The 26,774-nt window shown below is 45.5% G+C and overlaps 1 protein-coding gene across 2 annotated transcripts in view; it reads right to left on the reverse strand.

The window, feature by feature from the left end:
- Nucleotides 1-3,524: 3,524 nt before the first annotated feature.
- Nucleotides 3,525-26,774, reverse strand: part of LOC119979630 (serine/threonine-protein kinase 32C) — a 428,471-nt gene continuing 405,221 nt past the window's right edge. The window contains exons 9-12 of one of the 2 annotated variants that reach the window (XM_038822141.1): nucleotides 15,925-16,050; nucleotides 11,811-11,942; nucleotides 11,514-11,581; nucleotides 3,525-5,204 (exon numbers count right to left, since the gene is read on the reverse strand). In XM_038822141.1, coding sequence (XP_038678069.1) covers nucleotides 5,066-5,204; nucleotides 11,514-11,581; nucleotides 11,811-11,942; nucleotides 15,925-16,050 — 465 coding nt within the window. In that variant the 3' untranslated portion in view covers nucleotides 3,525-5,065. Of the gene's footprint in view, nucleotides 5,205-11,504; nucleotides 11,582-11,810; nucleotides 11,943-15,924; nucleotides 16,051-26,774 lie in introns of both variants that reach the window. The other variant, XM_038822143.1, reaches the window with a different exon arrangement.

Consider the following 26,774-nt stretch of genomic DNA (forward strand, 5'->3'; position numbering starts at 1 on the left):
TTACTGGGTTACAGGGTGGAGGCATAGGCTTAAGTAGGATGCTCTTTCCAAGAGCTGCTGCAAACTCAATGGGCCGAATGGCCTCCTTCTAAACTTTAAATTCTATGGTTTTATGATTCTATGTGGCCCTTAAGCCTCCTCCACCATTCAGTAAGATCATGGTAGATCTGATTGCAACATTAACTCCAGAGACTGCCTACCATTGATAGCTTCTTGACTAACATGTTAGTCAAAGAACATAGAACATACAGTGCAGAAGGAGGCCATTTGGCCCATCAAGTCTGCACCAACCCACTTAAGCCCTCACTTCTACCCTATCCTGTAACCCAATAACCCCTCCTAACCTTTTTGGACACTAAGGGCAATTTAGGATGGCCAATCCACCTAACTTGCACGTCTTTGGACTGTGGGAGGAAAGTGGTGGACCCGGAGGAAACCCAAGCAGACGCGGGGAGAAAGTGCAGACTTTGCACCGACAGTGACCCAGCAGGGAATCGAACCTGGGACCCTGGCGCTGTGAAGCTGCAGTGCTATCCACTTGTGCTACTGTGCTGCCCTAAGGGTATCTACCTCTGCTTGGAGATATTCACTGATCCTGCCTATACCGCAGAAGAGTTCCCAATATTCACATTCTTCTGATAGAAACTATGTCTACTCATCTCCCTTTGGCATCCTGGCACTGCCTCCTTGCATCGCCAAACCGGCACACTGCCATGGTGCCAGGGGGCGTTGCTCTGTCCCCAACCACCCGGGGGACTCCAATGGCCTCCAAGTCCCTGGCATGGTCATCATGCCTGGTCCCCATCGATGGGGACCAGTAGTGATTCCCGCTGCTCTAGCGGGCGGTGAATCCCAGGAGCCAGAGACTCCTGCTAAAACCTGGAAAGGCATATTTAAACGAATTTGAATGCTCATTTAAATATGCAGGTTTGGGCATGAATCAGATTGCGTCTGATGCTGCTAGCTGGGAGCATTGCACTCCGTTTGACGCCCGACGCAAACCCCGCTGTGCGGGGGAAGAATTGAACCCCCTCTGTTTGGAATGACAGCATATTTGCAAATTAAGGTATTGCAGCTATCTCTTTATTCCGATACATTTTGCAAAGAAATATGTATTGCAGACTTTCTTCAATATCCGTAATTTAGTGTTTAATTCCTTCTCATGTGTCTAAAGCGATGAATGAATGCCACAAAATGATCAGGCTATTGCCTCATTTTCCGAAATATTGCAATGCAAAGCTTATACAATGTTGGTATGCTCTAAATGTCTGGCGTATTATCCAAATTGTGGATAAAATATGCTTAGCAGAAGGCAATTTAAACTGAGGATGAGTTTGAATTTTATTATTCTCCAGGGGGGAATCTTTCCTCATTAATTTTGGGGAATGGCAGAGGGGGCGGAATGTCGAGGGGAAGTCCCAAAATTCTTTTATGCTGGCAGGATTTTTCCACTCGATTGTTCTTCTCCACCCCAGCCGGTGACCTAACGGGGTTCCCGCCAGGCAATAAAGGGGCCCCATTTAAATACAATTGGTAGGCCACCCTACTGTAACATCCCCCCATGTTGGAAGGTCCCCGTCCCCCCCCCCGTCCCCCCCCCCCCCGGCAGCATGACATCCAATGTGGTTTACAACAAGTTGTTAAAAAGGGGGAACTGGTGAACAGAGCCCGCCGGGGACACACAGGGAAGCACTCCCCTGGGCAGGGGGAAGGGTTATGCCCAGTCAATACTTGGTGGGATTCTGTTGGGGAGGGAGTGCCCATGGGTGTGTTTCATGTCCATGCGCAGATCCTCAGGAAAAGCCGGCAGAGAAACCTGCAAGCTACACACCTTTTTTCCCTCCTGCATTGACATATCGGAAAAGAAGACGAAAAATCCATCCTAAGTATTTCACTATTTCTTTCTGATTCAGAAATCATACATATAAATAAATCTATTAGCTTTTAGCCTGCAAGGAATGTGTGGTATTTACCCTTTCTTTTGGAGTTGACTGTGAAGAGCATCCTACCTGGTATCTGCTATGATTACATAATAAAAGTGTAATTGCAAATACCTTGATGCATAAACCCACTTGCAACATGTATGAAGTAATTTATTTTGCCGTAAACATGAGAAAAGCCAGACTGAATTAAATACCACTGCTTTTCAGATAAACTAGAATTTACAGTGCAGAGGGAGGCCACTTGGCCCATCAGGTCTGCACCAGCACTTGGAAAGAGCACCCTATTTAAGCCCAAACCTCCACCCTATCACCGTAACCTAGTAACCCCACCTAACCTTTTGGACACTAAGGGGCAATTTAGCATGGCCAATCCACCTAACCTGCACATCTTTTGACTGTGGGAGGAAACCGGAGCACCTGGAGGAAACCCACGCAGACACGGGGTGAAAGTGCAAACTCCACGCAGTCACCCGAGGCCAGAATTGAACCCGGGACCCTGGAACTGTGAGGTTGCAGTGCTAACAACTGTGCCACCTCTTTTGGGTAGACAAAAACTTTGGTGAGAACCTTTAGTTGGATAGCAAAAAATGCCGCCCCAAACTATGGCCTAAATTCTTCACCTACTAGACATGTGCACTCGGCAGGCCCAGAAGCAAGCGCAAAATGTGCTTCCAGCGACGATCAACTCCAGGACGCAATTTCAACACTGGCTGGCCAATTAGCGGGCACTCAGGGCGGAACACGCACTGGGAAAGGCTGAACGCTGCCAGGGGAGGTGGGATGAAGGGCCCCCATCAAGAAAATGGAGAGTGCGGGATAACGCTACTAATGTGCTTCCATGCAAAGAGTGTCCAGGGCAGCAAATTCAAACACAAACCTCAGTCACCCAGACAACTTTTTAATTTTTTTCAGCCCAGGCAGTTCTTCCCGCCCTGGAGTGAGGTTGAAGCCAAAACCTAAAGGCCCCCTAGGCAATCGGCCCGCCAAACCCGAAACGGCACATAAAAGTGTTCAATTGGCCCATAAGTGTGCTGAATTACCTGATTGATTGACCAAAGTATTGCTTGAGCGTGCAACGATATTGGGACACACGCCCGATGTCTTCTCACGCAATTTCAAGCGCTGCCTGAGCAATATAAAATTCTAGCCTATGTTACAGTATCAGTATCTAAAATGTAAACATTCACAGAAATATTTAAAGTGAAGAGTAAGAATTTTCATTATTAGTCTGGGTAGGCAAAAACTTTGGTGAGAACATTTAGTTGGATAGCAAAACAGGACTACCTTTTAAGAAAACTGAAGTACTTTTACCTTGTATTTTCACACCAACACATCCACACAAACAGACAGATACACACACACATACAATGATTATTGAAAAGAAATGTCTATTTATATCAATCTTAAGCTCAGCAATTCCACAGAAATAAATGGTGGAAATGCGGTTTCAAGTTTTCTGACATAGTAATTTTCATTGCACAAGATTCAGAAGATCCAGCAAACTGTATAAAGTCCAGTTACCTGTTAAATTCTTGTTATTTGAAAGGGATTTTGGAAAATAAACAGCAAAAGCCCCACTGCTGTTATGTACAAGATCAAATTTATTTCCAAGTTATTTTGCCAATACAGCAAGAAACTCAATCATGCTCCATTTCTTTAAATATTAAAAATTCAACATCTCAGTACTACAGAGATACGGTCTTTTCTTGAAAAGTTTGCTTTCCATTGCACATATTTTCAAGGACCAGGATTCAGTCCAAAACCAATGTATTATTCATGCAACAAAAATACATAAATAACATTTGAATACATACAGTAGGTTTTTAAAATATAATTTACCGTTTGTCATTAGTTCTGACAAGTATCTTCAAGTAAATTGAGCTATATGACCGCTGACATTCTAAAGGTAGAAATCCCATCAGTAAAGTTCGCAGCATTCTTGTGCTACATTCCTGTGTGTGCTTTTTTCCCCCCACACAACATGTTGATCTGTTTAACTTAAATGAGTTGACGTAAAACCGACACACGCACAACTGTAGTACCTGTGCATTAAGTGTGCTCAGTGAATGTCACTGATTGAAATTTCTATCTGTCTCATCAACCCTCCTTCAGATTATCTTTTATCAATTATAATAGCCTACTGTAAAAGCAGCTGATACCAAACATCTGTTATGCGTATTGTATTAACTTTCCTACTTTGCTAATATATTTTGTAGCTGATCACAGCATGTGTCATTCAAAGCGATAGTTTACACTGGATGTGACAGATCGAATATTAATACCATTTGAAGCCATTTAGTTGTATGCTGCAGAGATATAGCTAATTGCATGTAATAAATGTAAATGTCAGTGCTATGAAAGCTTTGGCATCCTTGACCATAGGTTGTGCCTGCACATTTGAAACATTTTTGGAAATAGTGTAAGCTTTTGTATGAAAATTTGGTTCAATAATACGTTTTCCTATCAAAGCTTGCCACATAAAACTGTGGATGCACAACAATGCTATCACTATTTACAGATAAAATCTTCCCGTTCTCTGTTTCCCCCTCCCACCCTGTATGAAAGATTCTGAAGCGATAGAAATCATTGTTTAATTACTTCTATTGAATGATAATGTAGTCCAACAGTACTTTGTAATTTTCTTCAGTTCTATTAAAATTATTGTAAATTATTCATCTGCTTTTATCTCAAATTTGAATGAAGATTATGATATTTTATTAGTAAGGACCGTTGCATGTAAAGATTTTCACATACCATTAGCAGGACACGAATAAAGCACAAAAAAATGAAATGAGAAATACAGATTTAACTTGTTTTAAACATTCAACATCCTATTAAATTGATGACATACTGTGCCATTATATGGTTGCATAGAGAATATCTACCCTTCAGTTCTTAAGAGAATCAAGCTGTCTATTTTCCAGTGCTTTTTAAAAAAAACATATGAAATAAATTCACTGAGCAATGTTGGTTCTGTGGTAATTCACTGGATATCCAGAAATCGTTCAATGGATGACTTTCTTTTTCAATTGCTGTTGAAAGCTTTCTTAAAGCTTATTCGCCCAGTGAAGCAGCCTGAGAAACATTAAGACAGATGGAAAGGGCAGCCTGACCTTTTAGTCCTAGCTGCTGCTTGTTGAAGAACACACTGAACTACACATGTGCAGGTTGCCACTTTCACCTTCATCTTCAGCAACTGCTTCTGCCTTCGCTTCAACCATTGATACAGATGCTGTTGGTTCCTCCGAACTCGTTTTCAACCTATGTACAGTTTCAAAATGTAGGAAACAACAGAAAATGCGTTACCATTGCAAACCTGCGCTGCATGCTTTTGACAATTTCCGTGGGAACGGTAAAAATCCAGATTTGTGAGGTATATGATCTTCAGTCACAGAAACAGAAAATACCGGACAATCTCAGCAGGTCCAACAGCATCTGTGGAGCGAGAGAGAGAAGGGAGCCAATATTTGAGTCAGTCACCCAGGGTCAAAACATTAGCTCCCTTCTCTCTCCACTGATGTTGTCAGATCTGCTGAGATTGTCCTGTTTTTGTTTCAGATTCCAGCATCCACAGTAATTTGCTTTGATCTTCAGTCAGACTGCCTTAAATCTGTTAAAATTGAAAGGATCCAATTGATTCATTTCACACATATGCAAACATACACCAATCAAGACCGCCAATAAATTAAAGCGAGGAGGCTCTTGAACGATTTGGCTTTGCTCAGTTGAATTTTACAGCTGTTTCTTGTTTTCAAAAAAGGTTACAGCCAAAGAGAAACTAAACTGTGCTGTTGGAATCACTTCTACCAGAAAGATAGTTAGTTCCACTTGTTTTTGGCGGATGTGCCTTGATTGTTTGTTACTTCTCTGGCCAGAGCTTTCTCTGCTTATTTACAGAGTTGACCCAGCTAATCATGACCCTTTTCCTTCTAAATCATTTCTCAGAGACCTTACAATTCAGGTCTTGTGCCCATTATCAACTACATATTTAAGCAAACAAACTAGATTGGTTTAATGCTTTGCACTTGACCAACAAAAGAGTTAAGGTGGAATCAATATATTTGCATTGCCTGAAAGAAATAATAATTAATTGAATCTGGTAGTATGAGATGTTACAACTTTCTTATCAATTATATGAAAATATGGATGCCAAAATTAGTGCAGATGCTAATTTTTGCAACACCAACAATATTTACGTGGTGTTTGTTCCTAAGTTCATAAGATACAGGAGCAGAATTAGGCCATTCGACCCATCGAGTCTGCTCCGCCATTCTATCATGGCTGATATGTTCCTCATCTGGTTGCTCCCATCATGGCCTCAACTCCACTGTCCTGTTCATTCTCCATAATCCTTAAACCATTACCAATTCAAAATCTGTCTAACTCCTCCTTAAATTGACTCACTGTCCTTGCATCCACTACACTCTGGTAGTGAATTTCACAGATTCACAACCCTTTGGGAGAAGTAGTTTCTCCTCAAATCTGTTTTAAAATTGCTACCTCTTATTCTAAGATTATGACCTCACATTTTAGAATGTCTCACAAAAGGAAGCAGCTGCTCCGAGCCTACCATACATCAATTTGATCTCCCCTCATTCTTCTAAACTCCAGAGCCTAAATTGTTCAATCTCTCCTCATATGACAAACCCCTCTGGAATCCCTTTATCGAGTGCATAATCCACCAAAGTTGAACATTTTAGATCTGGGCAAAATACTTCAAAAACTATTTCATTGTGTGAAGTACCCGAGATATTTTAATGTAAAAGGAGTTCTATAAAAGTGAACATTAGTACAGTTTAGTGGTGAAATTCCCCATAGTGGCTTCTCCTACTGCATGTATAATTATTACCATTACTTATTAATTATCACAGCACTAATGCTTTCCAGTTTAAAGAATTACAATCTGGCTAATGGGGAACAGCTTGATCAATGTGTAGTTGCCCCTCCCCCTCCTGGCCCTTATGTCACTGGCAGGAGGCGGGGACAATCATGTCACACATTTACATCAGCGTGAAACGCAATTTGGACCTCACGAGATTTTCCGCTCCCGTCGCCAAACCTGCTCGAAAAGAACAGGAGCGGAAAATCCCCGACCCCTGCACCGATGTTTTTTTCAAGACAGCAGTTCCTGAAATTAAATAAGGACAAGTCAGGTTTAATCTCGGCCTTGTCAGAAACTGCCATTAGTATCAGGATTGCACTATTTAGTCCAGCACTGTAATTCCAATCGCAGAGTGAACTAATAAATTTAAAAGTAAGCCAAGATAGTAAACTTTGTAGTCATTTATATATGACCAACTAAAGGAAATTGGAAACTCATTTTTAACATCATGGTTATTTTGGAAAGGATACAAAATTAATCTTTCAAATAAGCATTTCAAAGAGTGCGGGTGTTTTAAGATTTGATTAAGATTAAGTTTGAGATTAAAGGTGAAAATAAAACACCTAGAAATATAATCCTCAATAAATCTCAGGTACTTTACAACTATTTTCCAAATATTGTATATTCTCATGTACAATATATCTCCATGGAACCAGTTCCGCAATTCAGCATGTGGACCAAATAGAGATGAAAACTCCTGGAGATTAGAGTTGCCTCCATCAGCACATGTCGATTGGCAACAGTCAGGCAATAATTAATCCTGCACTTCCAGCATTGATGGCAAAGAAACATTCCACTCACTCCCTACCTCCAATGAGCGGCATTGCCAGCAGAAGTAAATACCTAATACTGGCTGTGTTTGGCATCAGACTCCCCTCAGCCAAACTGCACAGTCCAGCAAAAGGGTTTCAGTATTCTTAGCATGTAAAGACCTTCCTGGGACACTGGTGAAGATTTATGGACAACTGGTAAGATTAAGACTATTGGCACAAAATTTGGAAAACAGGTGAGAGGAGTGTCCTTAGAGGTCTTTAATGGCATCTGCGACATGCAGGATAACTTCCGGTGCGATTCACGTCAGACACCATCCTAAGGGGGGCAATGCTGGATGCATGCAGAGTAGGTAGATCATGAGATAATCGGTGTAATGTGGTTTTGACACCAAAGCTGCTGTGTCAGAGATCAACCCTCCTCCTCCCTCTCCTAACCTCCCACAGCTGAAAATATGTTTGGTAGCATAAAGGACCCTCCCACCTGCACTACTTAAAGGGTTCAGCAACTATTTGCATGATAGTTTCTGATTCATTTATATTGGTTCTTGCTATGATGGTAAAAGTGGGGCAGCACGGTGGCCTAGTGGTTAGCACAACCGCCTCACGGCGCTGAGGTCCCAGGTTCAATCCCGGCTCTGGGTCACTGTCCGTGTGGAGTTTGTACATTCTCCCCGTGTCTGCGTGGGTTTCGCCCCCACAACCAAAAATTGTGCAGAGTAGGTGGATTGGCCACGCTAAATTGCCCCTTAATTGGAAAAAATAATTGGGTAATCTAAATTTATGTAAAAAATGTTTTTTTTAAAAAAGTAAAAAATGATGGTAAAAGTGTCTGGTGCTTTCTAGAGTTCTGTAAAGTTGCTAAAGTTTACATGGAGCGTTGAGACAACGCTTTGTCGTGATATTCAGGCTTGTACACAAACAGTTGGTCCAGACGTGGGGCGAGATTCTCCGGGAATCGGCGGGGCGGGCAGAAACGGCGCAGTGGAGTGGCGGGAACCATTCCGGCGTCGGGCCACCCCAAAGTTGCGGAATCCTCTGCATCTTCAGGGGCTAGGCCAGCGCCGGAGTGGTGCGCGCCCCGCCAGCCGGCGTGGAAGGCCTTTGGCGTTCCTATGTTTTGGTCCTATCCAAAGCTGGAGGATTACTGGAAGGAGATTTTTAGGGTAAGCTCAAAAGTGGTGCATGTGGAACTGGACCCGGGTCCTTGGGAGGCCATATTCGGGGTGTCGGACCAGCCGGGTTGGAAATGGGTACCGAGGCAGATGTTGTAGCCTTCGCCTCGTTAATCAACTGAAGACGGATCCTGTTAGGGTGGAGATCAACTTCTCCACCCTGTGCCCTGATGTGGCGGGGGGACCTGCTGGAATTCTTGACGCTCAAAAAAGTCAAATTTGAACCGAATGGAAGGATGGAGGGGTTCTACAATTCATGGGCGTTATTCATTATGCACTTTCGAGAATTGGATAACATCGGACATTAGGGAGGGGAGATTGGGAGGGGTGGGGGGGGGACTGTATGTGTTAATGGTGACTATGGGTGATTCCTTTTTGTCATTTGTTTATGTTAATATGCGGGCTAATGTTTGGGGGTTTGGTGGAAGGATGGGATTGTTGTTATTGATATGGAGATTGACATTGCATTTGTTACTTATTATTGTTTACTGTTGGGTGTAAATGTGGGAGAAAATGTGAAAAAGGAGGAGATTAAAATATTTTTTAAAAAAAACTATGGATTCAGATTTGCAGTGATATTCTATAGTCAAAAAAAAGGGACAATTAAAACTACAATCCTGAAATGCTGAACCTGTAAAATCTCACCCGTAGATTTATTGCTTAAACCTTACAACTGACATGAAACTAGAATTTTGTTTGTTGATTTCTCATGTAGTGTCAGCTGAAATCTTTATAATTATATGTATTGAGTAGTGGGCGAATGGATTGAACATAGAAATTTGAATGGATATAATTAATAAATGCACACCAAGCAATTTATTTCAAAGAGAAATAAATCCATGATAGAATTCATGCAGCTTACACATGCAACAGAATGTGGTTACTTCAGGTCGTCCAGGCAGCAAGTCATACTGGCAACTAAAGAGGGATGGTGTACAGTGAGCCTCCACCTTCCAATGCTGACAATCATCCTCCATCTTAATTCTGACAGACTGATGTAACTGCTCCATGATTATAATGGTACCTTATCCCTCCCTCCCTGAAGCGCTCGTCCAAGGCTCATACAGGCCGACTGATATAAAGGTCAGACAGCAGCCTGTCAACTGACGGTCTTTAGACAGGGCAATCCTGGACTCCCTTCCCTGGCCAGGCAGGGGATCCTTGACAACTCCATCTACAAGACCCAAATGTAGTAGCTGGTACCTGAAACAACATCAGAAGGAAGGAGTCATCCACATCCAATGGAATATCCACCAGTGCAGTAAATCAATGCTGTGTTTGTTTAAACAATATAGAGAATGAATTTGGTTTTGGTGGGTTGGTTTCTTAACTTTTACGAGGATATTTGTAACTTTTGGAGCTTCACAATGTCGCAACCGTGATTTCTCAAAAACTGTGCCGTGACAAAATTACAGCCTTATTCTCAATTCTCATTGCTTATTCATAGTCAGCTTCCCCCTTATATCTTCATGGGCAATGCCTTTCTTCTGGATTGCACAGAAAAGGCATTTTGTTTATTCAGTTGTTTGCAGGACTAAATCAGCAATAGCATTGACTAACAAACATGAAGACCTTATTGCATCTTCCCAAAGATTAAACCCGTGTCATTACCATTTTCTAAAAGGAAGATGGCTGCCAGTCCAAACTGTTGGTTTTGATCTTGGTAAAACATTTCACTGATGTTTCTCCCAGGCATTTAAAAATATTTACAATGAAATATACATATGAAGATGCACAAAGAACATCGCTGCAATCATTGAGCCAGTTTAATTTAACACAAAAACAGCGGGGTCAATTTGATCAACCAACCTGTGATGTTTCAATCCCCTTATTAGTAAAAAAAATCAAACGTGCTTCATATGATAGACTGCAGTGCTGATAACTTAGTATTCTTAGTGATGGTAACCAGGAACAGTGCTAAAACCACTGGTGACCTGATTTTCATCTGCCAGTAGTGACAAAATATCTTAAATGTAGTTTGCTTATTATATTCCTTTTGTGAGCGTCAGTGGCAGAATCAAGTCAGTCAGCGCCTGTTTGATTAGCCCATTTGTGTATATCGAGGAGCGTTAATGAGGGCTGGTTTGACTCCAATCAAAAAAGCTAGTTTGCCCTCAGCACTTCTCACTATAAATGCAACCTGGAATTCTGTTTTCGGCTGAACTAGACTGACATAAAATAACAGTAAAAGTAGAAACCATGTACTAAATACTTACCCTTTGCAAGTGCCAAATGTAATTGGCTGCAGCCAAGTTAACCGGCTGCTCCAATGTAGGAGGTCCACTAATTTGGTGTGTACGTTAAAACTCTGGTCGACATAACGACAACTTGTGTTTATGTGGCACCTTTAATGTGGCAAATGTTCCAAGGCGCTTCATGGAAGCATTATCAGCCATATAGTTAAAACACCGACTTTTTTGTGACAGCGGGTTCACCACTGTTTCCCCGCTGATTAAATCCACCATTCTGCAACACGGGAGGAATTTCGTTTTCCTCATCTTTACAATATGTTACATTAAAACAGTCCCATTCAAATGAATCTTTCATGGATTACAGAATGAAAGTTGTGCTTTCGCAGTATGTAAGATCGGTGAATGAATCAGCAGTCTTGGAGCGGGAGTGGGGATGGTGTCGGGGTTGGCGTGCTCTGGGTTTGTGTTCTGAGAACTGCCATCTTCTGTGCTTCAGCTTCACTGGCATTGAAGCTTTAACATTAATGATAAAATGCTCTTACCATACTTACTTTTCTCTGTTGAAGACCATAAACTCTTGTCTCACTACTTCTAAACACTCCTGAAGATACTCATTATCCTTTCAGAGAAATAAAAAGAACAATTAATAGAATTTACAAATTCCAAGTTAAAATAATACGAGCTGAATGTGTGCAGTGGCTATGATACAGATGTTACATTGTTCAATTACTAGCAACTGTACTTTAGATACCAGATGCAGGTACACATTTATCTTAGCTTGAGTTCATCTGTACCCAAAGAGCAACATTGAGCCACGTAAGCACATCAATGTATGAATAAAGACTTACTGACTGGGAGCTATCCTTGCTGTTATCTCTGGATTTGTTTTTTGCCAGCCTTTTCTTCTTTTTGTGCAGTGGTTTTGACTCTAGGATCATTTCTTCCAGCTCAAACGTAGGGTCGCAATGCAGCCGACCTTTCTGTTAAATGATAAATTGTTACTGATTGCAGCAATGCCGCTTCCCAAGCTGATTATAGAACATAGAACAGTACAGCACAGAACAGGCCCTTCGGCCCTCAATGTTGTGCCGAGCCATGATCACCCTACTCAAACCCACATATCCACCCTATACCCGTAACCCAACAACCCCCCCCTTAACCTTATTTTTTAGGACACTACGGACAATTTAGCATGGCCAATCCACCTAACCCGCACATCTTTGGACTGTGGGAGGAAACCGGAGCACCCGGAGGAAACCCACGCACACAGGGGGAGGACGTGCAGACTCCACACAGACAGTGACCCAGCCGGGAATCGAACCTGGGACCCTGGAGCTGTGAAGCATTTATGCTAACCACCATGCTACCCTGCTGCCCTGGAAATTGTGAAAGTGTAGGTTATTATTTTTTTCTTTTACATATTTAACAGTAATCACGAGGATTGGCAAGTCACAGATTGTATTTTAATCATTTGTTTTTATCAGCACTTAGAATTTTATTGCACTCAAACAAAGAACAAAGATAATTAGAGCACAGGAACAGGCCCTTCGGCCCTCCCAGCCTGCGCCGATCCAGATCCTTTATCTAAACCTGTTGCCTATTTTCCAAGGATCTACTCTCTGTTCCCCGCCCGTTCATATATCTGTCCAGATGCATCTTAAATAATGCTATCGTGCCCGCCTCTACCACCTCCGCTTGCAAAGCGTTCCAGGCACCCACCACCCTCTGCGTAAAAAACTTTCCACGCACATCTCCGTGGAAATGTATCCAAGGATTCGATGGGAAGCAAGAAATGAAATTGCAGAGCCGTTGGCAATGATCTTTTCGTCCTCGCTGTCAACAGGGGTGGTACCAGAGGATTGGAGAGTGGCGAATGTCGTGCCCCTGTTCAAAAAAGGGAATAGGGATAACCCTGGGAATTACAGGCCAGTTAGTCTTACTTCGGTGGTAGGCAAAGTAATGGAAAGGGTACTGAGGGATAGGATTTCTGAGCATCTGGAAAGGCATTGCTTGATTAGGGATAGTCAGCACGGATTTGTGAGGGGTAGGTCTTGCCTTACAAGTCTTATTGAATTCTTTGAGGAGGTGACCAAGCATGTGGATGAAGGTAAAGCAGTGGATGTAGTGTACATGGATTTTAGTAAGGCATTTGGTAGGCTAATGCAGAAAGTAAGGAGGCATGGGATAGTGGGAAATTTGGCCAGTTGGATAACAAACTGGCTAACCGATAGAAGACAGAGAGTTGTTGTGGATGGCAAATATTCAGCCTGGAGCCCAGTTATCAGTGGCGTACCGCAGGGATCAGTTCTGGGTCCTCTGCTGTTTGTGATTTTCATTAACGACTTGGATGAGGGAGTTGAAGGGTGGGCCAGTAAATTTGCAGATGATACGAAGATTGGTGGAGTTGTGGATAGTGAGGAGGGCTGTTGTCGGCTTCAAAGAGACATAGATAGAATGCAGAGCTGGGCTGAGAAGTGGCAGATGGAGTTTAACCCTGACAAGTGTGAGGTTGTCCATTTTGGAAGGACAAATCTGAATGCGGAATACAGGGTTAATGGTAGGGTTCTTGGCAATGTGGAGGAGCAGAGAGATCTTGGGGTCTATGTTCATAGTTCTTTGAAAGTTGCCACTCAAGTGGATAGAGCTGTGAAGAAGGCCTATGGTGTGCTAGCGTTCATTAGCAGAGGGATTGAATTTAAGAGCCGTGAGGTGATGATGCAGCTGTACAAAACCTTGGTCAGGCCACATTTGGAGTACTGTGTGCAGTTCTGGTCACCTCATTTTAGGAAGGATGTGGAAGCTTTGGAAAAGGTGCAAAGGAGATTTACCAGGATGTTGCCTGGAATGGAGAGTAGGTCATACGAGGAAAGGTTGAGGGTGCTAGGCCTTTTCTCATTAGAACGGAGAAGGATGAGGGGCGACTTGATAGAGGTTTATAAGGTGATCAGGGGAATAGATAGAGTAGACAGTCAGAGACTTTTTCCCCGGGTGGAACACACCATTACAAGGGGACATAAATTTAAGATAAATGGTGGAAGATATAGAGGGGATGTCAGAGGTAGGTTCTTTACCCAGAGAGTAGTGGGGGCATGGAATGCACTGCCTGTGGTAGTAGTTGAGTCGGAAAATTTATGGACCTTCAAGCGGCTATTGGATAGGTACTTGGATTAGGGTAGAATAATCGAGTGTAGGTTAACTTCTTAAGGGCAGCACGGTAGCATTGTGGATAGCACAATTGCTTCACAGCTCCAGGGTCCCAAGTTCGATTTCGACTTGGGTCACTGTCTGTGTGGAGTCTGCACATCCTCCCCGTGACTGCGTGGGTTTCCTCCGGGTACTCCGGTTTCCTCCCACAGTCCAAAGATGTGCAGGTTGGGTGGATTGGCCATGAAAAATTGTCCAAAATTCTATGATTAACCTAGGACAAAAGTTCGGCGCAACATCGTGGGCCGAAGGGCCTGTTCTGTACTGTATTTCTCTATCTCCCTTAAACTTTCCCCCTCTCACCTTGAAATCGTGACCCCTTGTAATTGACAACCCCACTCTTGGAAAAATCTGGTTGCTATCCACCCTGTCCATACCTCTCATAATTTTGTATAACTCAAACAGGTCCCCCCTCAACCTCCGTCTTTCCAACGAAAACAATCCTAATCTACTCAACCTTTCTTCATAGCTAGCACCCTCCATATCAGGCAACATCCTGGTGAACCTCCTCTGCACCCTCTCTAAAGCATCCTCATCCTTCTGCTAATGTGGCGACCAGAACTGCACGCAGTATTCCAAATGTGGCCTAACCAAAGTCCTATACAACTGTAACATGACCTGCCGACTCTTGTACTCAATACCCCGTCCGATGAAGGCAAGCATGCTGTATGCCTTCTTGACCACTCTATCAACCTGCGTTGCCACCTTCAGGGTACAATGGACCTGAACTCCCAGATCTCTCTGTACATCAATTTTCCCCAGGACTCTTCCATTAACCATATAGTCTGCTCTTGAGTTAGATCTTCCAAAATGCATCACCTCGCATTTGCCTGGATTGAACTCCATCTGCCATTTCTGTGCCCAACTCTCCAATCTATCTATATTTTGCTGTATTCTCTGACAGTCCTCCTCGCTATCTGCAACTCCACCAATCTTAGTATCATCTGCAAACTTGCTCATCAGACCACCTATACCTTCGTCCAGATCATTTATGTAGATCACAAACAACAGTGGTCCGAGCCTGTGGAACACCACTAGTCACCTTTCTCCATTTTGAGACACTCCCTTCCACCAATACTCTCTGTCTCCTGTTGCCCAGCCAGTTCTTTATCCATCTAGCTAGTACACCCTGAACCCCATAAGACTTCACTTTTTCCATCAATCTGCCATGGGAAACTTTATCAAATGCTTTACTGAAGTCCATGTATATGACATCTACAGCCCTTCCCTCATCAATTAACTTTGTCACTTCCTCAAAGAATTCTATTAGGTTTGTAAGACATGACCTTCCCTGCACAAAACCAACCATGCTGCTTATCACTGATAAGCCTATTTTCTTCCAAATGTGAATAGATCCTATCCCTCAGTATCTCCTCCAACAGTTTGCCTACCACTGACATCAAGCTCACAGGTCTATAATTCCCTGGATTATCCCTGCTACCCTTCTTAAACAAAGGGACAACATTAGCAATTCTCCAGTCCTCCGGGACCTCACCCGTGCTCAAGGATGCTGCAAAGATATCTGTTAAGGCCCCAGCTATTTTGTCCCTCGCTTCCCTCAGTAACCTGGGATAGATCCCATCCGGTCCTGGGGACTTGTCCACCTTAATGCCTTTTAGAATACCCAAAACCTCCCCCTTCCTTATGCCGACATGACCTAGAGTATTTAAACATCCATCCCTAGCCTCAACATCCGTCATGTCCCTCTCCTTGGTGAATACTGATGCAAAGTACAGATAGCTGCTTTTCTTTACTTACGTTAGGGACAAATCCAGGTTCCATCTTCTTCTGCTGGACATCGTCCCAGCTGACATCAGATAAGTAAGAGCAGGTCTGAATGTCTGAAAAGCTCGAGAGCCGATGTTCAGGTTTGACAGTCAGTAACTGGAAAGAAAGGAACAAGTAATGTTAACCTTGGATTTTTTTTTTAAGCTTGACTTATCAATTACATATTTTATCCCAGATATCCCAGGGCAGCATAATGGCATAGTGGTTAGCACTATGGCTTCATAGCTCCAGGGTCCCAGGTTCGATTTCGGCTTGGGTCACTGTCTGCATGTTCTCCGCGTGGGTTTCCTTCCACAATTCCCGAAAGACATGCTGTTAGGTGAATTGGACATTCTGAATTCTCCCTCTGTGTACCCAAACAGGCGATGGAATGTGGCGACTAGGGGCTTTTCACAGTAACTTCATTGCATTGTTAACGTAAGCCTATTTGTGACAATAAAGATTATTATTATTAGATCTTTTCCTTCATTAGTTCACACTTAGACCAGGCCCTTGGGGGCTTTGATTTCTCTTTTCCCCAGTTCTTTCGTCCCTCTGCCCTGTCCCCCCCCCCCCCCCCCCCCCCCCGTCCCCCGTCCCCCCCCCCCCGTCCCCGTCAGAAGGACATGTTGACCTAACTTCTGTTTCCACTATGTCGGAGATGTAAATTGTATTTATAATTTTTACAGAACTGGGTTTGGTCATGATTGCCTGCTTCCCAGGATCTTAAAGGAAGTGACTGCAGAGATAATGGCCACGATTCTCCCGTTTGAAGGCAAAGCGGTTCTGGCAGCGGGAACCTCGTGGTGGTGGGCAGGGCCAGAATACTCGCAACGGGTTTGACGCCTGGCTTTTTGCCTCCTGCCCGATTTACTGGGCCATTCACTGTTGGCTGGAGGCTTTGGAGAATCTCCCCTTGTGAACACATTGGTTGTATTCTTTCAAAATTCCCTAGATTCTGAAAAGGTCCCAGCGGATTGGAAAACTTCAAATTTACTAACACAATTCAAGAATTGAGGAGGACAGAAAGCAGGAAAATATAGACCAGCTAGCCTAACATCTATGACTGGGAAAATGTTATAATCATTTATTAAGAAGGTAGAAGTCGGATATTTAGAATATCGTAATAAATCAGGTGGCGTCAACTTCATTTTTTGAAAGAGAAATTGTGTTTTTTTTTAATTTAAAGTACCCAATTCATTTTCTTTCCAATTAAGGGATAATTTAGTGTGGCCAATCCACCTACCCTGTCTACCCTATCTTTAGGTTGTGGAGGGGTGAGACCCATGCAAGCACAAGGAGAATATGCAAAAACGAAAATCATGTGTGTCTAATTTATTAAAGTTCTTTGAAGATGTAGCGAAGGGGAACCAGTAGATGTAAAGTATTTGGATTTCCACAAGGCATTTTATAAGGTGTCACATAAAAGGTAAATGTGCAACATAAAATCTCACGTTGTTTGGTATACCATAGTAGCATGGACACAGGATTGTCGAACAAACAGAAAAGCAGAGTTAGGATAAATGGGCCATTTTCAGGTTGGCAGACATTAATGAGTAGAGTAGCACAGTGATCGGTACTGGGACCTCGACTATTCATGATTTATGTAAACAAATTGAATGAAGGGACTGGCTGTCTGTAGCCAAATTTGCTTAGTGATACAAAGACAGGTCGGAAAGCAAGTCGTGAGGAAGACACAAAACATCTGCAAAGGGTTAGAGGTAGATTAAGTGATTGGGCCAAAAACTGACAGATGGAGTATTATGTGGGAAAATGTAAACTTGTCCACATGGGCAAGAATAATAAAAAAACATACCATTATTTAAAAGGAGGGGGTCTGGGTATCCTTGTACGTGAATCATAAAAGGTGGCATAAAGGTCCAGCAAGTAATTAGGAAGGCAAATGGTACGTTGGTCTTTATTGCAAGGTGTTGCGACTGGCCCGGTTGTGAGTATATGTGATACAATGCAAGCAATAGTCTGATTGGGGTAACCATGATCCTGCGGGATAGGTTTGAGGTGCCCCATTTCAATGGCAAACTTGAGAGTGAGCAAATAGCTCAGGCTCTATTTAAAAGATCAGCCTTCTGTGCCATCTTATAACGTATGGAACTGTAGGAATCTCAATGCGTATGCTGACCAGTGAAGGTGAGCTTGCAAAGGGCAGTAACGGAGAACCTAGTGGTGGATTCAACTAGCATGTCGAAGAAAGATAGCCTGTTATATGTAGGCATTGTGTCTGTTTCTGAGAAACCGTGCACACACCTGACCGCTTCACTTTTGAAGAAAGACGACCAGTTATACATTTATGGAATGGAAGCCCATACGGTTGATAAAGGCCTCTGGCTGGTCCATGGGAGCCTTGATAGTCACATGCATGCTGCCAATGACATCTTGCTCCTGAGGAATTCAGCAATTGCTACAAACCCAATGGACTTCTCCACTTGACTCTTTGGGGGGTTGGTTCAAAAGAACACATAGTTGTTGGTCCTCTTGAGTAGGGCATTAGTTACCTCATTGAAGCAGCCCTTGTGATCGCACATTTCTCTCCGGTGGATCCCTTGAAAGATCCCAGGCATAGTGGTCAAGAGCGAGCAACTGGAATTAGGTGTGCACCTAACGGTTAGGTCCTAACCACATGCGTCTCAGACCGTCCTGAAGTATGGCTGTAAATCAGGGATCCCTGGCCGTATACGGTAGTCTCTCTCTTGGGAATGGACATTTCTTCATGCAGGAGGTTGTTGACGCACTCCTCTGCGCCCTTCTTCAACATGCTGAATGTGCCTCTTGCTCACACGCACATGCATGCACACCTGCAAGCTCCCTGCTGACGCTTTAACCCCTGTGTTTCCCATTGACATCAATAAAATTAGAAATGTGCTATAAAATTCGAGTTAATTGACGTTGTACCTGAGGTCGGTTACATTGTTGTCAGAAATCTACCAGTTCCCAACGATCTAAAATTCACAACTGATGTCATGATGTTTTACTTTTGGCTATACTCCCCTGACCGCAGTTTACTAACTCCATGAATCACTGAGACAGTGGTTATTATCAAAATAAATATAAAAGCTGCAGGCGCAGGATTGTGAGCACTACTTTAGTTCCAAATTCATTACATCAGACACCAAACACCATAAAAAAACCAAGTCAATTAAAGAAAGGTGCAAGTACTTTTTAGCCAAATAATTATGAGTTACTTGCAGATATTTACCTCACTATAGGAGTGCACTCGTAAAAACCAAAGACATGGGGCGGAATTCTCCGACCCCTCGCATGGTGGGGGAATCGCGATGCACAGATAACACAGCACTCACAGTGAGCACACCTTTTGCTTGGTTTTACACTGGCGTATATCCCGCCCCCGCCGTGGCCGTAATTCTCTGCCACCCGGGAATCGGCGGGAGCGGGAATCACGCCCCGCTGATCGGCGTGCCCCCCACGGCGATTCTCTGGCCCGTGATGGGCTGAAGTCCCACCGCTGACAGGCCAATCCCATGGTTTAAACCACCTCTGTGCCGGCGGGATTGGCGGCGCGAGCGGGCCTCGGGGGGGGGGGGGGGGGGGGCGTGGGGCGATCGGACCCCAGGGGGTGCCCTCATGGTGGCCTGGCGGGCGGGCCAGTGCCGTGGGGGCAATCTTTGTCTTCCGCTGCCGCCATGGTTTCCACCATGCGGAGGCGAAAGAGACCCCCTCCACCGCGCATGCGCCGGTGGTGACGTAAGTGGCCGCTGATGCACCGGCGCATGTGCGGACCGGCGAAGGCCTTTCGGCCAGCCCCGATGCCGGGCGGCGTAGCGCCAAAGGCCGTTGGCACCAGTTTTGACGCTATCGGCGGAACAGGAGCCACTCCGGCGCGGGCCTAGCCCCTAAAGGTGCGGACAATTCTGCACCTTTGGGGAGGCCCAACGCCAGAGTGGTTGGCGCCACTCCGCTACGCCGGGACCCCCCGCCCCGCTGTGTAGGGGAGAATTGTGCCCATGATCCACGGTTCCACTGAACAGTGATACACCAAACTAATCTCTCATCATGCCAATTCTAAATCACTGAGGCAAATGAAGTGTCAGCAACTCAAGGCGATGCACAGATAACACAGCACTCACAGTGAACATACCTTTTGCTTGGTTTTACACTGCTAACAGCTCATTAATAATTCTGCAGACTGTTTATCTCCAATTCCATGTCAGCGAATGTTAATTGATAGTTAATTTAGAGGCATTAATACAGCCACAATAGTTAAAAAAGATAGGTAAATTCCTGCTGTTCTGTAAACTTAAGACAAAAACATAAAACGCTGCAAGCACCCAGTTGTCTTCATAACTTCGGCTATTTAATCATCTCCTGTTCTCCCATTCTTTCCCGTCTGTATTTTTCCCTATCCGTTGTTCCCTTTTTAATTGTTGTAATATCTTCTAGTTCTGTCAAAGAATCTACCAAGGGAGGACGACAATACACAAGGGTTTAACAGGCTAGATATGAAGGTAACATGGCATTAAGAGCTGAATAATTTCCGAGGTCCACATGCTTTGCCATTCATCTCAGCTTATATGTTCTTGAGAACAATCTAACGGGAGAAGCACCAAGCACGGTAGCGGGAAGGCCCTCCGGGGTGCTTCCCAATGGCTGTCAGCCGTTATCTAAAGCCAATTAGGGCCGGCAATGTTCCCCTATGGGCTTCACGGAGGAAATGGCCACCCAGTTGATGCATCTGGACTGCACCTGACAGCTCGCCGCCAATAAGGGGGAGCAGCACATAAACCGCACCCTCTGAACATACTGCATACAGCTATGGCATCACATAGACGTGCTCCACGCTTCGGGGTTGCTAACTGGGTTGGTGGCTGGACGCTGTAGAGGCAAGAAGGGACATCCTGTTCCCCTGAGGGGGGTGGAGGATCAGCCACACAGCCGCCAATTCCACCTGCGAGGCAATGACAGCAGCTGCCAATTTGGATAGCGTGACTAGGAGGACTGTAGTCTAGTTCAGGAAGAAGACTAAGACCTCCACTAGCCGCACGGGTAAGTTGACATCTGTAAAATGTCCCGTCTGCTACCCCCCTCCCTCCCCCCCTCCATGGATCAACAGCTGGCACCTCATACCACAACCCCCCCCCCCCCCCCCAGTGTAACACTGTGCCTGTGCCCCAGCACCCAGCAGCATAACCCACATGCCAGTGGGGCCCAAACATGCCCCTGCCATAGATCCCCCCCCCCCCCCCCCCCCCCCCCCCCGATGCATGTGTACAGCTCACGATGCCCTCTCTTTGCCCCCGCAGGAGATGCGGGCCCATAATATGCAGGAAAGGACCCAGACGGGCGGCGGAGTGTCGGTTCAGTCCTCACCCGCTATAAGGAATAGGCCCTAGAGATCGTGGGGCTGACTGAGGACATAGCAGTCACCAACAGCAAGGTTGGCGTGCTCTGCAGAGGTGAGGGTCCACAGCCTCTTCACCCAGATGACCTGCCTCAAGTGAGTTGTGCCTGTTCGACAAAAGATCCTTCCCTCTCACTGACCACATGTCCATTTATTAGCAGGATCTCCATCGGATGGGACCGGGCCTTCCCAGCCACTCTCGAGAACACTGCGGAGGAGAGCTCCGAGGATAACACCGTTAATACATCAAAGCTTTCACCCCCACCCTCCACCAGCACAGAGGCACACACATCGGTCGGCGATATTAGTGGACAGGTGTCAGGGGCACAATCTGGTGAGCACCACACAGTTGCTGATACACATCAGATGGAGGCAAGGACATCCGAGAGAGTCACCCAGCGGAGGTCTGCTGGATCCCAGGTCAAAGCTGGGTACCAGTCAGATGCCGAGCCTCTGGACAAAGTTATCCCAGAGCTGATGGAGACGCTGTGACATGGCCGTGAGATACAGGAAATGATATCAGCAAATCTCCGGCGAGTGCACAGTTGATTGGTGAAGTCCCAAAGGCAGGAGATGGCGCTGGAAATGTGTGGCATGGAGGCCAGCACTGCTAGGGTGCCCACCTCAGTGTAAACCCTGGTGTCCAAGGTGTGGCTCAGTCAGCGACTGCCATGGCTGAGGGCCTTGACAGCATGGTAGCATAGTGGTTAGGACAATTGCTTCACAGCTCAAGGGTCCCAGGTTCGATTCCTGGCTTGGGTCCTGTGTGGAGTCTGCACAATCTCCCCGTGTGTGCGTGGGTTTCCTCCGGGTGCTCCGGTTTCCTCCCACAGTCCAAAGATGTGCAGTTTAGGTGGATTGGCCACACTAAATTGCCCTTAGTGTTGGCTGGGGTTACTGGGTTATGGGGATAGGGTGGAAGTGTGGGCTCGGGTCGGGTGCTCTTTCCAAGAGCCGGTGCAGACCCGATGGGCTGAATGGTCTCCTTCTGCACTGTAAATTCTATGATTCTATATCCCAGTTGCTGGGGGGGACGTATCCCAGATACAGGTGGACATTGCTGAGACACTGCGGACATGTCCTCGGTGCAGGTGGGCATTGCCAAGGCATTCCAGAGCATGACCCAGTCAGTGAGGGGTATCGCTGAGGGCATGGACACCATGGTGCAGACAATGGGGAGGTGCCATGATCTGCAGTGTTGGATTACACAGGGCCTCCGGAGTTAATGCCAGTTGTTACTCCATCCCATCAAGTCCCCCATGGGCACGCTTGTGAGGAGGGAGAGCTGGAGGCCGACCCGGAGGCTGACCCAGAACATCCTACCAGGGAGATGACACTGTCTCCAGCCCTCCAGAGTCCCTCTGCCTTACCCTGACACATCTCGAGGTCAGCAGGCAGAACAGGGTAACATGGCGACACCAGTGTTACAGGTACGGCGGCCGGAGCCCTCTGGCTCCAAGCCCTCCAGAGGACACCTACCAAAGGTTTCAAAGGCCACATAGCATGAAAAGAGCAGACACACCTCGACGTATTAGCAGAGTCTGGACGCTTAAGAAGATTGAGGATCACTGAGTGGGTACTGGAGTGGGCACCATCATTAGCTATGTGGCTTGCCTGCACCCCTCTCCCCCCCCCCCCCCCCCTCCCCTCCTGTTGCCCTCTACTCCACCCACCCCTGCATCCTGGGCACAGAGCTCCTAGCTCAGGAGCCTCGGATGCATACCATATTCAGGTGATTGGTGTGCGTGCATCGTCAGCTGAAGGACAGGGGTCAGACTACGGCATAGATTGAGGAGCATCAGAGCTTAGCTCACTGTGGGCTGTCATCACCCTCCTACCTTGTATAATGACCAGCTGACAGGGCTGACACAGGCACATCACCCTGGAGTGATGGTACACAGACCCTGGGAGGGTGGACCAGGGTAGTCCGGGGGGGGGGGGGGGGGGGGGGGGGGGGGGGTGGTGGTATAGGGGAGAGGGTGGGGGCGGGACGGGGAGAGAGAGAGAGAGCGAGAGAGAGATAGATAGAGAGAGAGAGATAGAGAGATACAGAGAGAGTGAGAGAGAGAGAGAGATAGAGAGATCAATAGACAGACAGATAGATAGATAGATAAATAGAGAGAGAGAGATAGATCGATAGATAGAGAGATAGATTGATAGATTGACAGATACGAGCCAACGTCCTATGAGAGGTGTGTGAGGATGAGGGCCTTCCCTGGCCCTCTGGGCATGCCGGACACTTGTCGCTGCCGCCTGTCCTCCCTGCCCTACCTGGTCCCGGAGTTCATCCCCGGCTCATCCTCCAGCAACTGGTCGAGCCCCTCCTCATCCTCCCCCTCCGATGAGACTACAGGTCCCTCCTCCCCCACCTCCAGCATGTTGAGGTGGAGCCTCCTGTAGCACATGCTGTCTGACATCTCCTCAAACGACCAACAACACCTGTGCACCTTGGACTGTTACTGGCCTCCCACCCTGAGTCTCTCCCCAGTTGGGTGTACAGCGACCCCCTGCACATGGGCTGTCGCCTTGAGCTGCGTCAATGCTGCTGCCACCTTCTCTAGCGTCTGGCTGCTGGGCTTCCACCAGCAACGTGCGGGCTGCCAGTGCAGGGTCGACAATACCATCCATATTGTTATATCTGTAAGTAATTGGAGAGGTTGAGAGACCAACAATCAATTATGGCTTCCACTGCAGGACCCTCAAAGCCATCAAGCCTCCCCCATCCTTACATGCCCATCTTCTCTCATAGTGCCATCCACCGAACCAGTTGTGCGGGGGAATGCTGCCCTGCACACGCAGCGCAGGGCACTGCAGGGCCCCTAGACCCCAGACTGGAACATTAGAGGGACTGAGCTCTTCCCCTGGTCCACATACTCACCCTCTGGTCACGGGGATATCCCCAGTGCTGAATCCCAGCTCCAGAGTGTCTCCCTGATGCCCTCCCTCTGGGATTCACTGCTTTAATATCCCTCTGGACACATATCCTCTCCGAAACATCACCCTCATTCTCCGAATTTGTACCTTTGCCTTCCTTTGGTTACCATCTTCTTATGGCTTGACTGTTCCCCTAATACTCTCCGATACCCTCTTTTATGTGAAAAAATAGCTGACAATAGTCCCATTAAGCTTTCTACAGTTTAACACTTCACCTCTACCAGTCCCATATCAAGGTCAGACCAACACCCCTCTCATCATCCATCTCTCCACCCCCCCCCCTCACTCTGCAACCATCTATTTTCCACAGTGCTAATCAATGATGGTTGTATCTCACACCAAATGGTGAAGTACAAAACCAGGGCTCTCTCCTTTTCTTGTTAGCTGATTTATTCACAGAATCCAGCAGTACACATGTTTGCCTTCTATCTACAAAACTACTATCGAAGCAATTTCCCTTTTTATTTGTTTCTGGACCAAACTTTACTCCAGTCTGTCTTTTTATAATGTATTCAGTCTGCACAATTAAACAAACATATCAAAGAGCAGCCCTTTGAAGGGGTACATTCTTCAAACAACAACAAACCACAAAGAAAACTTAAAACATTACACAAAAATGTAATTAACAGGGCCGATAAAACACCCTAGTCCCCACGGTGCCCACCAGGCACAGAAGGTCTCGGCTCACCTGTATATCTTAACAATATCATTAACAGACAATTAACAGCTAACACTTTCTCACCCTCCTGTTGCTGCTCTTCCTAACATAACACAGACTCCTTTGCATCCTTGCCTGCTAATGCTTCACTCTGGCTCAGAGCATAACCTTGTCTTTCCTGAATTCCACAACTCTCCCTCTCATCTGCTTACCTCTCTCACCTTACGTTCACCCTTAAGTATGGATGATTTTTTTGAAGGTGTGGGGCAGGCAGCAGCTGGGCAGTGTAACAGGGTCAGAAACAGCCTCCCCAAAAACATTTAAATGCCGGGACGCGAGAGGATAATAGGTCGTTGGCGACAAGGCGTCCATGATGACAGCTGGACCAGACTTGCATGTTGAGCTATAAATGGATCAGAGCATGGGGCTGACAGGTCGAATGGAAGTGCTGCACTTAATAAGCAAGATCAAAATTACAGCTCAAAAAAAAAGACAGGACTGAATTTTTGCACTGGAGAAACTAGCCAACCGAGTAATAAGAATATTCTCTAGGTGCCACACAAGAGCTGTCGTAGCAGAATAAAAAGTACGCACCTTCCATTTACTATCTTTCTGAACAATCTTCTGTCCACATTCTGGATTCAGGCACAATACTATTTTTAGCACATACCTATCCAGTTCTTTCATTATTCAGCCGAGAAGCCACTTTGCATAATTTGTGGACAGATTCTGACAGACCCGCATTTAGATTTGCAGACAGAAGCTATCCAATTCAGGTCACTTAAGCGGTGTTAAAATACTACCTGTTCAGGTCGCTGGTCACAGATGGAGCACTATTGTCAGAAAGGATGATTAAGGGTACAGGTTGTGGCTGTGACATAATGTTAAGTGAGTGCCTACTCAATTAAAGTTATCCCTCTGGGACAAAGTCAGATGGAAAAATGTAGTACAGAATGAGTTGCTGTTTGAGCAAAAATCCCTCTTCATTCTTGAATAGATTAATAGATGAACACCAAATAATTTAGGAAGACATCTGCAGTTTGTTAAAAGTTTTTTTTAAAGTGGCCAATTCTTTTATTTCCAATTAAGGGGCAATTTAGTGTGGCCAATCCACCTACCCTGCACATCTTTGGGTTGTGGGGGTGAGATCCACGCAGACACGGGGAGAATGTGCAAACTCCACACGGACAGTGACCCAGAGCCGGGATCGAACCTGGGCCCTCGGCGCCGTGAGGCAGCAATACTAACCACTGCGCCACCGTGCCGCCCACCCACTGTTCAATTTTAAAATTGTGTTCTTCCAAATGAAGCGTCACAATATTAAGACATTCCAGACACAGTGCCAATGATTTACTCACCACTCAGGGGTATGTGCAGCATATCTGTGATTTCCCACCAGGGTCATCACTTTGGAAAATTGGAACAGATTTTTGTCAAAGATAATTAATTCCATGGCAACTGGCATGTTTTAGCAGGAACAGCGGAAATATTGAAGTGGCTAAGGGCTGGTGTGGTAAACACAGGCATAGATTTTTAAAAAGAGTCTTTGGCAGAAAAGCTAGATTGTTTCTTCTACTTATGGTTATTCCACTTCCTAACGAGAATGCCTTATTTAGGCCTTAATCATTTATGTGTAAACAGTACATTCTGTGCACAAATCATCAGAGCCATTAACTTAGAGTTCCTGCTGCTGTACATCAGATTCAGTGGTGTTGATCAGGCAGGGAAAGCAGCAAATGGGGCATTGTTCATACGGGATCTTCACCCAATACAGTTTCTGACATATTTCCCCCGTCCGTTCCATTGGCAAGTGTCATTCCTGATTGTATTAAAGACACAGGCACAATGTGAGCCTTAGAAACTGGCGTGAGTTTA

The sequence above is a fragment of the Scyliorhinus canicula genome, chromosome 16, assembly GCF_902713615.1.
Source record: "Scyliorhinus canicula chromosome 16, sScyCan1.1, whole genome shotgun sequence".
NCBI classification, from domain to species: domain Eukaryota; kingdom Metazoa; phylum Chordata; class Chondrichthyes; order Carcharhiniformes; family Scyliorhinidae; genus Scyliorhinus; species Scyliorhinus canicula.